This window comes from Drosophila mojavensis, unplaced genomic scaffold (assembly GCF_018153725.1).
Source record: "Drosophila mojavensis isolate 15081-1352.22 unplaced genomic scaffold, ASM1815372v1 contig_231, whole genome shotgun sequence".
Classification (NCBI taxonomy): domain Eukaryota; kingdom Metazoa; phylum Arthropoda; class Insecta; order Diptera; family Drosophilidae; genus Drosophila; species Drosophila mojavensis.
Window position 1 is genome coordinate 2,486,821 of NW_025318772.1, and position 14,986 is coordinate 2,501,806.

Genomic DNA, 14,986 nt, shown 5'->3' on the forward strand with positions numbered 1-14,986 from the left:
TTGAAGTCAAACGTATTTTAGCGCCATCTATCGAACGGTGCCTTACAGCAATTGCGAATTTAATCTATTGATGCTGCCAACTTCACATTTAATGTTACACTCACAGAGAAGTCAGCAACCCCAACAAAAGGCTTCACCAGTAAACAGCATAAGCCAGCTTAACAGCGCTCTGTTAAGTAAGCAAAGGCACGCACCAAAACATCGCCAACAACAAGCTGGCAGCACTGGCCATTTGGCGCCAAAATGTTATATCTAAATTAAAATTTTCGTAATTAATTTTTTCAAGTATATTAATAAAATGCATTTGGTTTTCAGTTCAGGGTTTTGTCTTTATATTTAAAATGTACATATCTTTTTCAATAATATTGCCTTTTTTGATGCAAAAATAAGCTTTGCTTAAAATAATCATTATATAATAAGGGGATGTTTGTTTGTTTTTGTTTTGTTTTTCATTTTGTTTTTGTTCAGTGTTTGTTCATTGGTCGAGGGGAGGGGTTAATTAAACGAATAAGCGTAAATTGTACCTAACACAAGTTTTCAACTTTCAACTCTTAAGCTTAACATAGCTAAAATATATAAATGTGTATGTGTGCGTGTGTATGTATGTATGTTTGATGATTATATGTGTGTGTGTATCTTTAGCCTGTTTCTGCTTATCAACTAGTGAGGGGTATGGGGAGGGGATGTGGGCCGCTTAAATTTTTATGACATTAATTTTTCATTTTAGATTATAATGCACATTTCTTGTTACGTTACACAAATTCAAACTAAAGCTCTAAGTTAATTGAACTAAAATGTTAAAAATTTTCATATATAAAAAAACAAGTAAACAAAAATTGATCAAAGAAAAGAACGAACTTAAGATTCAAGAGAAAGAACGTTAAAATCTTAAAATGTACATCAGCGTGTGTGTAGGGGATTCAGTGTATGTGTTTGTTTGTATGTGTGTGTGTGTAGCTTTACAATTAAGTCTTAACTAAAATTAACAAATCAAAATCAACAAAATCAACTTAAAAGGTTTTTCTCTTTATAAATGAAATAAATACCCAACTCTATCTCTATCTCTGTTTCTCTATTTACAAATACGAGTGATTTTCTGCGGGCGTTGCCACCCAGTCGTAAAAATGATGAAGAAGCAGTCGCATCTACAGCATCAGCCGCGAACGCGACTTCTTAAAGCGACCCGTTGCAGCGCCTCCAGCGCCCCCATCACCATTCCAGGACTTGGACTTGGCCCGAAAGTGTCTGTAGGCCTCATTGTAGGCCGGCTCCAGCATCGGGCGATACGCGCTCGGCTGGCAGAGCTCCGACTGTGTCTCGAAGAACTCTTTGTAGCCGTTGTGCAGCAGATAGATCTCCGGATAGTGCAGGGCCGGATACGCATGCGTGTTGCGCTCCCGATCCAGGTTGCGCAGGAATCGCGACATTTTGGGGCCACGCTCCGACGAGAACTCACAGTGGAAGATGATGATGTGGCGCTTGTTGCCGGCGGCGGCATTTTGCTGCTGCTGCAGCTCAGTCTGTGTCGCGCTCAGGAACTCCTCAAGGATCTGCTCGTGGGTGTAGAGGTTCTTGGCGCCTCGAATATGCCCGCCATCATATTCGTACGGATAGCGGCAGTCGATGATGCGATAACTGGCTACCTGGTGATCGAACTTGCCGTTCAACAGTTGCGCCACCGTCTCGCTGGAGATCGATTTGAGATCCCGGTGACGTCCCTCCATCAGTGGCAGGGCGTACGTCTTGCTAAAGTCGCCAATTAGCTGCGGCTCATTGTGATTCTCCGAGCGTGCCAAAGCGGACATGATTTCAGCATCATTGAGCGACATGCTTTTGCGCAGAGGAGGTGGGTGGGTTGATGTGGTTGTTGCTGTGGCAGTGGCAGCGGTGGGGCAGTTCTCCTTCTCGACGCAACGGTGACGCTTGCTCTGGATGGGTGAGCAGCTGGCCGATGCGGGCGGTTCGGGACGCTTGAAGCAATCCCGTGCAGTCTCTGACGTCTTTGGTTGCTGTTGTTGTTGTTGTTGTGATAATGCTAGCTGATTGCTATTCGTCTCTGTCATACTGAGGCAACGGCGCACCGACGGACGTCGCATCATCATGGTCAGGGCCTCCGGAGATTTGGGCGGCACCTTGATTTGCCCGCTGATCAGCGAGTTAAGCCCGCTGGGCAGTGTGAGCGAGGAGGATGGGGTTGGTTGTTGGACGCCAGCATAGGATTCCATTTCGAACAGCTCCATGTACTCATCATCCATGGACGACTCCATGGAGCCCGACGAGGAGAGGCTGTTGAATATGCGAAAGCTGCGCGCAGGTGTAGCAGCGCTGCCAGCTGCCGCTGCTGGGGTTGCCACCGGCTGTTGCTGCTGCAAGAGCTTGGGCTGGCGGATAATTTGAAAACGCTGCGGCGAGCCCTCGGGCGAGAGCAGACCGAGCAACGCCGGGCTGACCGACCGCTGCGACGGCGACGATAACGGCAAAGCGTCATCGTCGTAGAACGAAAGCTCCTCCTCAGCATCCATAGCCATGATGTTGTTCATGTTGTTGTTGGTGTTGGTGTTGTTGGTCAGCGCACGGCGAACGCGGCGACTGCTGTTGTTTTTGTTGTTCATGTTGCTACAAAGGCAGGAGGAAGAGAGAGCGAGAGAGGGGGAGGATTAGTCAACTGAATTTCGTTTGCTTCCTGCTGCTGGTTGCGCTGCTGCCTAAACTGTGGCGGGTCATTAAACCCGCAGCTAAAAATATGCGGCGGTGGCGGCAGTGGTGGTGTAGAAAAAACAACAACAAGCAGAAGATGAAGAAGCAGCGCAAGCAACTGCGAGGGGTTGTTGGGCTCATTTTCCATGCGTGTTGTTGTTGTCTCTCTCTCAGTTTAATAAATAAGGAAGTTTGAGTTAGAACTTAAAACGTCCCCGCCCCTTGCCTTTTTTGCGGTACTCTGAGCGCAATTTCCCTTTTGCACTCGTTCCGCTCGGGCTGTTTGCGTCAGCGGTCAAATGCATCTGCACTTTTGACGACTTTTTGGGTCACGCAAGACGGCCGCAGCACAAGCAAAAGCAGAAGAAGAAGACAAAGAAAAACATAAGCAATCGTCATTAGCCGACTGCGGCATACTCTCTACACACTCTCTACCAACTACAAACAGGTCGAAATGACAACTTGAAGTGCTTGAAAAATATACTCTTTTGCATTTTACGAACAGTGTATACAAATTGACAGAGCACAGTTGCTGTTGTTGTTGTTGGAGCTGAGCGAGCTTCGCGGAAGCCGGTTTAATGAATGAAAAAGCAACAACAACGGCAACAATAACAACAGCTGAGCGCCACAGCCGAAAAAAAAACGTGTCGTTCGCTCGTGTGGAGCGTGCAAAAAATAATGAGAACAAAAAACATTTTTACTCTTACTTTTGTTCAACTGTATAAAGCAAAGCAGCGCGGTCGACGCCGGCGAATGCCTTGCGGCTGCTTCTCAGTGCCGTTGTTCACAGTTGCTTTCTGTATGTTTGTATATACATGCATATGTGTGTGTGGGCTTTGTTACTGCTGTGGTTGTTGTTGGTTGCCACGATCTGTTCAAGTTCAAGCGCGGTGCTTTTGTTGTTAAAATTTACTTGCACTTTTATTACATTATCTATGCTATCCTCATTCCTATGCGCTCTATGCTTCACATCTAGTTCTTGAGTGATAATTACCTGATATTGCAATCCATGGCGCAATTGTTCTCTTCGGCAATTGATTCCCACAGCATTTTGAATTAGTTAATTTATTTATTTTGTAGAAAATACCGCAAATATTATTTGGCTATTTCGGTGGAAGAATTTCAGCTCGTGAATGTTTTCCGATTCTCTTTTGGGGATCTTTTTGAAAATTGCTAAAACACAATTCTCACACGTCTCTTTTGCTGGCACATTTACAGTTAATTTGTTAGTTCGTTTCGTTTTCGTTAGTTGCGACTTTGCACTTGGTAGTCCTTCGTTGAATTTGTTGTTTCATTTGTAAAATGTATTTGTTAAAAACTAATATTGCATTTGCTGTTGCAGATAGTATATGTGTTTATTTTTGGAGTTTTGCATCATTCTTATTATTATTGTGTCCGTTTTAACATTATTGCATTTGTTTGTAGTTGCACGTACTTTGTGAGTTCTTTGTGTGCTGCGTTTTGTATTAATATTTTATATCCCAATCGTTTTAACACAAACACACACACAAATTTACTTCACTACCGTACGAATGGCAGAGAGAGGGAGAGCAGCTCGAGGCGCAGATGTTGACACGACGACGAACAGAAAACAAATGTAGTTCTCGAGCCGAGCGCAGCTGGTTTTAAAGAGCGGCGGCCGTCGATGCAACCCCCGCTGCCGACGTCGCTGCTCTTTTGTGCGAGCAGCAGCAGCAGCACGTATAACGGCAGGAGCAGGATCGAGAATTGAAATAGCCCAAAGAGAGAGAGCGAGAGCAGGAGCGAGAATAGCAACAGGAGCGGGAGCAGCAGCTACATACGTACGTGCATATGTATTGGACACTTTCCCATTTACCATATTCTCCTATTTTCAATACCAATACCAAATAGCAAAACGCAATGAGGCGAAATGGGATGGAAGACATCGGAAAATCTCTGCAGTTGGAGCGAGCGTTCGATCACTGGCCAATGCCAGTCCCAGTACCAGTGCCAGTGCAACAGGTAGCTCTTAAGAATTTCCCCTACCCAATGCGCGGCCGGAGCACTATTGAATACGAAAATTTTGGCGCGCGAGCTTTTATAGCGCGAAGCGCGTCGTCGCCGACGCTGAGCGCCAAACCGATAGCCGAGTGGACCCCGATTGGCGGCCGAGCAGCGATTCGTGTGGAGGCCGAAGCGAAAAAAACACATGTGATTTACGTTGCTACCAAGTGACTGGGACCAGAGCCAGAGCCTGGAGCCGGCGGGCTCCTCAGCCTGCGTCTTCAGGCAGCGTGCAAATCTTTAAGCAGAATTGAAGACACAGACGGCAAAGGCGACGACGACGACGACGACGATGGCAACGACTGTGCGGCATCGATTGTGTCGTTCGCAGGTAATAATGTGAGATCCACGCATTCCGAGACGCCTGCCTGCCCTGTCGGCCCCCTTGACCCACCTTAGGCGTACATCAGCAGGTAGTCGTTGTGCCAGGTCCCAGTCATATGATCGACACTGTGCTCTTTGGGGGAGGTGGAGCGGGGCGTGGCTCTTTTGTGTTTTGCAGACGTAGACGCCAATGTCGTTAAATGAGCAGCGCTCAATGTGTATGTGTGCGTGTGTGTTTGAGTGTGTGTGGGCAGTTGCGGCAAAGTTAAAGCAAAAATCGAGTTACATATGCGAGTATGTATGTATGTGTGTTTGTATTTGTGTATGCAAGCCCTGCGGGAGTCGTGTCGTATAAGACAGAGGGGAAGCGGTGGGGGCACCCATGGGTATAGTAGTGCCTGCCAAGAGCCGCTTGTAAAGACTTGGCGAATTCCTCAACAGGCAATATCTACCAGCACAGTGCAGTGTATAACAGAAGAAACAACTAAATTGGACGGCGACCATGGGGCGACATCATTTATAAAACTATCATGCGAATCATATGGGCAAAGGCAAATGATTTGAGCTGGCGGTTCCAGCCGCCGCGAAATGCGCTCAAAGCTAAATGAGCTACGGTTTCATTCTCTTGAATTGCTTTTGTGCTGTGCAGGAAGAGGATCATCTTTTTGAAAGAACAAACAACAACTAAAAAGGACGCAAAAATCATAAAGTGGTTTCGAACAAGTTAAAAAGCATATGGAGAAAACGCTCAAAACTCATTCATAGTGTGACACAGTGTGCGGCGTGTGTTTATCACAATAAAATTCCATATGATAAAGCTTAAGCAAAATGTACTTACTTGCATGATATTATTTGCAATATATTATTATTTTAAAATCTATGTAATGCATTTTATTTAAATATTATAGGTATAGCAATTGTACTATTTCCCATGCTCGTCGCTACTGCTCATTTGAAAATCATAGATCACATACCACGGTGCGGCTAAACAGACGAAGACGAACACAGAGCACAAAAAGGGCAAACTGAGAAATCAAAAAAATGTATGCAAAAAACTCGCACACAAACGCAGAGGAACACTCGCACACAAATGCATTGAGTGATTTTGATTACGAGGAAAGAATAGGCGGCACACTAATACAAGCGTCGAACACTATGAAATTGCAGTAACAACGTGAATGGGAATGGAACACAACAATAGCAGCGGGAGCAGCAAGAGCAAATAAACTTCCAAAAAAAAGAGATGTGGAATGAACAACGTGAAGAACTAAATTGTAAATCGAAATTCCAAGAAGTGCGGTCTGAGATTTGGTCGGAGGTTTGTTTTTTAAACGTCTGACGTCGACGGCGGCATTAAAAAAGTGTGCAAAAAAGCGTTTGAGATACTTTTACGCGCGCGCGCGAAAGCTAACGAGTGCGAGGGGTGTACCGGGCTATGATTGTGTGTACGTGTCACACATACATATGTATGTACGTGTGAGTGTGTGGGTCTTTAGTGTGCACGGCGTTTAGGACTTTTGCATACAAAAGAGGCGGAGAGGAGACGTGCAATTAGTGTGCAATAAAACGGACATAGAAGAATTTGATGGATAGGTAAGTTATGACCATTTAATCCATTTGCATATTGTCAGCATTGGTGTGTGAGTGTGTGTGTGTGCATATAAATTCCTGAGTATGTACGGTAGAAACTCTCTTAAGCGGATACTCTAGTTTAGGAAGGGAAAATAAAGAAGGAAAAGAAATAAGAAAAATATGAAAATTATAATGCTTGAATTATATTTTATTCAGATATTCATTAACAATGAATAAGTCGAATTATGTCTATTTTATTTTCAGGCTCAATGATACCAATGTTTTCGTATAACGGAGATTTTACTGTATGTTGTGGTCGAGCTCCACATTGGCATCCAAAAAGCTATTGCGAATTTGAATTGGAGATTGACAAAGGTGTTGACAGGCTTTTGGCATTGAAGGTATTTGAACTTTGCAGAGAATTTCGATTGAAGCGAGGCCATGGGAGTCCCGAAAAGTAGGGGAAATCTCAGAATGTACATAAGAAGCAGCGTAACATAGAAAAATGCTGATCAGAAAGAATGTTCGTCTGAGGGCACACACACACACGTGCGCAGGACAAACAGTTAGAAAGGGATAGGTGCGCGGGGAATGACCCTCGGTCCCGTTTCAATTCCCATACACAATCCTGTTCCTTTCGGGCCTCTCTCTGTACATATGTTCAATCAGCTGATCGTGCGTAGACCGAAGGACATGCACATAACAGAGCAGAGAATTAGTCCTGCTGTTCTGTGGTATGTGTGTGACACGAGCAGAAGGAGAGGCTCGGGGAACGAGCACAACGCGCGCGCAAAATTCCTTAACACGAGCCCAACAAAAACAACAACAACCACAGCAGCAGCAGCTCTGTGTGTTGTGTGTTTAGTGCGTGCGTGTGTGTGCCTACGTAAGACGTAGCAGGGGGGGCGCAGAGATTTCTTGCAGTCGCCGATGTGCATTGACCAGGCAGATCGACGAAAGAAGTAGGTGAAGAGCGCATGAGCGCTCGGAATAGGTGCACAAAAAGGAAACGCGTTTTGATTTTTGCGCCAAAATCGCTGCCACTGTATATGTGTCAGTGTGAGAGCTCTGTGCCAGTGTGTGTGTGTGTGTGTGTGTGTGCAGGACTCGTCTGATGGGTAGAGTTGTCGTTTAAAAGGCACAAATGGCTAAATAATTTCAGCTAATAGCTTTTAGAGTACAACTTATTTGCAGACATTGCGGGGACGCAGCTTATAATGTATACACATACATATATTTTTATGAATTTAATAAAAAATATAAATATAATTAAATATAAATTTGACTTTTTGTCGAGAATATATGGGCTCGTGGGATAGTATTTAAACATTTTTATTCAAAATTCGATATGGTATAAATTATATTGAAGCTACTTACAAGTCTGCATATCCCAACTAAAACTTTCACAAATTTATTTAAAAGCTTTCAAATGTCATTATTTAAAATGCTAGAAGTAGCCAAATGGCAGCTATAATGGCAACTCTGCTGCAGTGAGCGGCGCAATCTGTACGGGAATATGTATGCGTATTTATGTGCTGTTAATACATGTGTATTTGTGAAGCCGTCTGCGAGCCTGTTTATCTTTGAGCACTGCTGCAGTCGCTGCTGTGATTTCTTGCAGTCTTTGTCGCTCCTCTGATTATGTGCAGTAGAGTCGTTGCTGTTGCTGTTGTTGCTATTGTTGTTGTTTTTCTTGCTACTCGACGTTTGTCTTTTTGCCTCTTTGCCGCGCTTTGTTGTTGCTATTTTATATTTCCTTCGCCGCCTCGCACTGTATTCGTTCCTTGTTCCTTTTTGCGCCTTGTCTACAAGCTGATTGTGAGAAATATTTTTCGTTACTTGACTTTCTGCTGTGCGTGTTCCTTCTGTCTGTCCACCGTCCGCCGTCCGTTGTTCGTCGTCCACAGTCTTATGTCCTCTTACCCATTGGCGGCCACCGCCGGATCCCACAGTCACAATTCTTCTGCTTCCCACCCGTATCTCCACTGGTGCCCGCAGCTCCAGTTTCTTGCACACACTAATTGATTCTCTGCATAAATTTTATTTAAAGCTTTAATAAATGTCAAAATAAGCAATTCATTTCGATGTTAGAGAACGCATTCATTCACGAGCACGCACAGTCACACTCACACGGATCATTCACGATACATTCACCACATTCACATTCTCTAAATGAAGCTTTCACTGCAGCAATCAATTGCCGGGTTCAGAGTTTAAATGTGCTGCTGCTGTCGAAGTGCCGCCCGCCTGGCAGCCCAAGGCAATCAATTCGTATACAAACATATGTCTACACACATATACATGCATACGTATGTATGTAAGTCTCTATGTATATGAGCTTACTCTGCATCCAGAGATCGTCTGTCACGTCACGCGACAAGCCCTGCACATTCATTGTGGGAGGTGACAACGATTTCCATAGATTTGAAAGGATTTTATTTATGAATTGTTGAATTTTGGTTTAAATTGAAGCAATTAATTTGTCATTGATAATGCATTAATTGCTTGGGGCACAATGTATTTAATAAACAACAAGAAATAACGGTTTTCTTTCTGGGTTTAAGTGCTGTTTATATAGTTTGTCTATCTGGACTATATATCTGATATTCTTAGCTATATTTCTTCAATTTCTCATATTACACTATTTTGACAACCATATCCTCACGTTAAAATTTAGTAAAACTTTTTATTACACAACCAGCATTTTCTAGTTTTGCTCTTTATCAATTTCCTTTAGCAACACCTGAAATTTCATAGGTCTTTGCATTGTGCAACGCCCGCAACAAGCTGCATGCAAAACTGGGGAACGACATATTATTATGATAACTTCTAACGGTCAACACTGATAAGCCGCAGTGCTGAAGCTTCCCCGAAGCAATATTTCTTGGATTGTTTGCACAGCTCTTGGTAAATAGTCATAGCACATATACATACATACATATGTACAAATACATATATACATTTGTATGTATGTATATGAGAGGGGGTCATATATAGGAGCCTTACACATGTATTGGTGTTTGTGTGTGGAATGATATGAGGCTGCCTCAGGAAGTACTAATCAACATTGCTCGGCTCAGCAGCACAACAAAAGTTGGTATTGTATATGTGGGCAAATAGGCAACAACAACTTGAGAAGGGGGCAGCGGAGGCGGCGAAGGCGGTGCGGGAATGTACATTGTAGCAGTGGGGAAGTAGGTTGTCGTTGTTGTTGTTGCCATTTAATGAGCGAACAATGTTCTTGACATGATTAGATATTTTTTATATTCCCAATACCCTTGTTAAGGTTGTTTTTATTTAGTCTGCGAATTTGTTACGCACCGAATGGCGCATATCAGTTAGGTATCAAATATATATACATCTAGTCTTAAATTGAGAAATCTAAAAAAAAAAAATAAAAAATAATAACATTTTGATGTTTAGAATTCATTTATGAGAAATACTATATCTATTATATTTGACTTAGATTATCGTATTACTTGAAATATATTTATGCATGTTAGAGTATTTATATTTCAGCTAGACTCTTTATTGTTTTGACAGTTATTCATTTTATGCATGTCGCGCGAATTTGGCGCGCATTTCGATTCCAATTATGATATGTGGGGGCATGAATGCCACATTTGTCGAGTTTAGTGGGGCATTGACTAGGCACAGTCACAGGCCTGTCTTGATAAGACTGCTCTCGATCTACCTAGCAGTTGGGTCATCTGTCTGCCAGATTTGGCTGCCCGCTGCGCATTCCACTTGAGTTTCCCAGGCACCCAAACACCCCCCACTGCTTGGTTAGTTTGCAATTGAAATCGATCAACAATTAGCTGATGTTTTGCTTGCAATTTTCTAAATCATTAGAATAGTAGCAGCTTGCTCAGCCTTTGTCTGCGTGGCTCAAGTGGTTCGCCATTCTCCCAGGACAATTCGCCTTGTGGCCGGCACTCGTTGCGCCTGTGTTTCAGCTTTTGTTTTCAGCATTTCTCAGTGTTAGTTCTTTCTATGCTCTTATTTTTGCCAACAATTTGGGTCACAACAAGTGCCGACATTGAAACAATCTCTTGGTATTATAAGCATTTCTGTTTCTGCTCGATTTCGAGCAGGCAGTGCGAAATCTTCATTGTCATATGTTGCGCCGCATTTTGGTTCCCACACAGCGTGCAATTTATATACATTTATGTTGTTTGCCTTTATTTTATTTGGCCTGTCTTGTCTCAAGTGTTTCAGGCTGTGGCTAAAGACTTTTTACTTATTTGGATCAAGGCTCTGTTCTGCTTAAAACTGTTCTTAAAATATCATTGTGAGTCCTTATATATGCGTGATAAATAATAATAATAAATATGTGATATATATAGAGCTAATCTTAATGAAGGGAATAATATATAGTCGAACATTTTAAAGACTGAATTTAAATAGCCTGCAAAATCACACAGTAGTTTGGCCATCTATTGCTTAAAATTTGAACTTGAAAAACTCTTTAAGATTTGATCTAATATCATATAATATCATCAAAGATATTTCATATTTATAAGCCAAGTCTGATGATCCTGGGATTCTATTTTTTATTCAACTGCTATATCTATTCATAAGGAATCGTAAAAATCATTCTCAAATTAATATAATTTTTTTAAACCGCATCCCTAAACATTAAACTTTTTTTTTTTTTTATTGAAAAACATAATTTTCGTTTTCAAAATTTTACAAATTCCAAAATTTTTTTTTTATTATTTTCGATTTAAATATGTTTTAATAATATTCAATAATTGTATAAAAATTAAAATAAATCATATCAAACTTATATATTTTATTATCAAAAATTTAAATTGAACTCATATGCAAATTTATTATCAATTAGCTTAAAGATTAGTTCGTAGTCCGATTTGTTTGGGTTGCCGTCATGATCAATGACTTCTGTCACTCTAATATGATATCCTTCATGGGTTTTCTCCGATTCGAACCCCTTCGAGGTTTGATACCCTCGGCCAGTGGTCAATGTTTATGTTTAGATTAATAACAGCCACGCGACTGACCCACGAACTGCCCATTGGTCAGTTAATTTTTAGTAAAACCTCAATAGATTCGCGCCCTAAGGGATCTATGCTAACATCTTGGACAACCACAATACCTCTACATATATTTATTTATATACATATATGGGCATGTAGCCAATCTATAGCTTAGGGATATGTGGAAATTAATCACAGGGCTCAACCCTAGCGCCGCCGAATCCTTTCTCTGGCCCTAACGCAGTGAGACTCTGTGTACACAGCATGTAATTAATTGATTAACATTCTTAAGGATAGCATTTCTTTTGGATTGATGTGCCGATCTTATCGTGTTACATTCGCGCAGCCTTTCAACACATTTGGGACGCAACCCTTTTGTTAGACTTGAGCTATCCGCCTGACCAGATCCGGGATAACAATGGGCATGGCTATATATATGTTTGTCGGTCTGTCTGTCTGTCCGTGGCGGGGCATTTCATTCATGCATCTCTGGAGATGATTTGTTTCGCGTTGATCCTAATCTAGAGTATACCCTGGATTGTCCTATATTGAGTAAACAAGGGTATATTGAAGTTTTTGAGAAAATAGAGCCAATGACCTTATTTATTATTAATTAGATGCTGAGTTGATCTCTGGTCTATTTCTGCGCCTTTCAGAGAAGACCTGAAGAAAGTTTGTATAGACAAACTGAGGGACTGTATGAGCAAACATTATAGTTACATCCTTAGCTAGCTGTAGAGGGTATCTGTGGGTCTATCACGAGGAACTGAAAGCCTTCCTAATTATTCATTTTACGCGCATCTTCGCTAACGCGCAGTTTCTTAGAACTCGGACTTGAGAAACAACGCAGTTTAATCACTGAAATCAGTCAAATCAGTTGTCCGAGCGCAACCACAGAGTGGAGAGGGGGCTTTACTGTTTGAGGTGCCTGGTCCAGCAATTTCTCAATGTCTAAGTGAATTACACAGCACATTAGATGGCATCGATGTGGCTGATGTTGCATAATCCCAACGATCGCCCAGCTGCCAAGTTTTGCACCCCTCGATAAGGTAAGCAAATTTTGCCATTTGTCCTGTACCCATTCCCGTTCCCATTCCCATTCGCATTGCTATACCCATTCCCATTCCCATTCCCATTCTCAAGCGGGATGGGTCGCTTACCTTGAGCGAGGGGCCCAGTCGGGCAGAGCAATTGCATTGTTTTACTAACAACATCAAAGTTATGACAAGATTTTGTCTATCACAGCTCAAGCTGTGCCCGTTCCTCATCTCCTTCTCCTTCTTCTTCTTTATGTCTTGAGATTTAGTTTTGGTTTTTTTTTTTTTTTGGGAGGGTTGAAAGGATGATCGCAGGACATCTCGTGTGGCCAACTGACAGACTGACTGACAACCGACTGCACAGTTCGCCTTGTGCTCGAAATGCATTACGATTGAATTTCAAATTTAATCGCATATACAAATTTTATTTATGTGACATGGGTGCATTCCGTACCGTGGGATGGAACTTTGCTCGCTCTCTCTCTATCTCTGTGACAATTCACCGATCACAAATGGTCCATGTCAATCCCTAATGCTTTCACTTGGTTTCAATTGGCAGGCAGGCAGAAAGTCATAAGAGAAGCTAAAGGATGGGAAGTTAGGAGAAAGTTAAGAGATGATCTTATAAGATTTATTATATTTTAATATAAGATTGATAATATATATTTATAAATGTTTATATATTGCATAACATATTATCTACTAATTTTAAATCAGTAAAATTTATAATATAATTTATATATCGTAATATTTTATTATATTACATTATAATAGCATTATTTTTTTTTTCATTTATTTATTGTATTACTAATTTTTGAGCTGCTTTTTAAGCCATTCATAAATCTAATTTGAGCAAATACAAAAATTTTTGTAATTTGAAGACGAGATTAAAATTACTAAAAAAATTTTGAGGATTGACTACAAATAAAGTAATTTTCTCCAGTTTCTCTCCTTTCATATTTCGAACATCTTGCTAATCATATGCTAGGCTAACGTATGCCTACTACGAACTCATTAAGAGATTAACAATATCTTAACTAGAAAATCTAGCAATTTTTCTTTTGCTGCTGTTCTTCTGCTAACTGCTAAATGGCTTGCAATTGCACATTCAACACATTGTGGCACAGACAAAGGCACATGTCAGATACAGATACATACTATATATATTCGTATGAGTAGTTGGATTTCAGACAGAAGAACAAGTACAACTCAATATGCCGATCCATCATCTGGTACTCAACGCTGGCCATATGTGTGTAATATTAATCTGCAAAATTTATATGTATATAAGAATTTCATTCTCTTCTCTTCTTTATATATATACTTATTTTTTTTGGCACATGAACAAATGAAGTCATTGTCAGCAGTTGTCAACGCTGGCACGCCCAGGCAGCGTGTGTGTTGTGGGCGTTGTGGCTATAGGAAATACGAAAAATCTTTAAAACTAATTCCCAAATTACCGGTAAAAATGCCTAAAACAAAGTGCCAAACAATCAGAGAGGAAAAAGTTATAGAAATTTGATGGCCTCCAATGGCTTGGCTCAAAGGAGTGTACGCTGATCCAACCCATAATTAACTATTCAAACAAAAGGCAGGCGTGCATACAAAAGGATCGATAATCACACACACACACACACACACACACATACACCTACCATATACCACTTGATGTTTCGAGTCACGTTTGCTGACACAAATCCTTCTTAGGAAAGGCAATATTTCCTAGTCATCGCCACGATCTACACGGGCACACACATCCTCATCATCAGGAGGCTTGGAGAATCGGCTGCGAGGCGAGCCATATTGACAGGCCATAGCCCCGTGCATACCAAAGCAGATTGCGCAGATTTCCAAAACGTTAGAAACCAAACGGCAACAGCAGCAGCAACAACAACAATAGCAACGGCAACAACTACAACAACAATTATGAATACGTGAGCTGATCTACCTATTGTTCGACTGTTTTGGCTGCAACCTGTTCTGTGCATCGTGTAAGGTGTTGCTCGCCTGGCCTTCTTTTCTCTTCTTCTTTTTTTTTTTTTTTGCTTCTCTTGATCACACCTACGTATATATATAGGTGTATATACATATATGTGCATATGTATGTGGCCATTTCTACTGTTCGCTTGCCAAGCATCAGTCCACTGCCTTGACAGCGAATTGCTCTGGCTCATAATTCACTCACTGCACAGGTTTGAATTTCTTTAAAAATAACTTTATTTTGCATACCATTTCATTTCTTTTTATTCTTTTTTAATTTTATTTTATTTTTTACTTAACTTTGCATACTTCGTTAAGAAAGTGCGTGCTGCATATAAGAGCAGTTGCATCTAG

The 14,986-nt window shown here is 41.4% G+C and overlaps 2 protein-coding genes and 1 long non-coding RNA gene across 5 annotated transcripts in view; 1 reads left to right on the forward strand and 2 right to left on the reverse strand.

Annotated features, from left to right (window-relative positions):
* Window positions 1-308: 308 nt before the first annotated feature.
* Window positions 309-4,582, reverse strand: LOC6574728 (M-phase inducer phosphatase). The gene is made up of 2 exons (XM_002000722.4): window positions 3,692-4,582; window positions 309-2,616 (listed from the first exon to the last, which is right to left on the reverse strand). The coding sequence occupies exons 1-2, from the start codon at window positions 3,745-3,747 to the stop codon at window positions 1,146-1,148; spliced, it is 1,527 nt and encodes a 508-aa protein (XP_002000758.1). The 5' UTR covers window positions 3,748-4,582; the 3' UTR covers window positions 309-1,145.
* Window positions 4,578-14,986, forward strand: part of LOC26527391 — a 67,322-nt gene continuing 56,913 nt past the window's right edge. Inside the window, exons 1-3 of one of the 3 annotated variants that reach the window (XR_004363740.2) lie at window positions 4,578-5,053; window positions 5,955-6,639; window positions 6,883-7,019. Coding sequence is in view for 1 of the 3 variants with exons in the window: in XM_015167619.3 (XP_015023105.1) it covers window positions 6,888-7,019 (132 nt within the window). In the remaining 2 variants the exon portion in view is untranslated. The remainder of the gene's footprint in view (window positions 5,054-5,954; window positions 6,640-6,882; window positions 7,020-14,986) is intronic. The other 2 variants (XM_015167619.3, XR_004363739.2) reach the window with 2 other exon arrangements.
* Window positions 12,183-13,718, reverse strand: LOC122757024. The gene is made up of 2 exons (XR_006356917.1): window positions 13,461-13,718; window positions 12,183-13,235 (listed from the first exon to the last, which is right to left on the reverse strand). It is a non-coding gene; the product is annotated as an uncharacterized LOC122757024 (long non-coding RNA).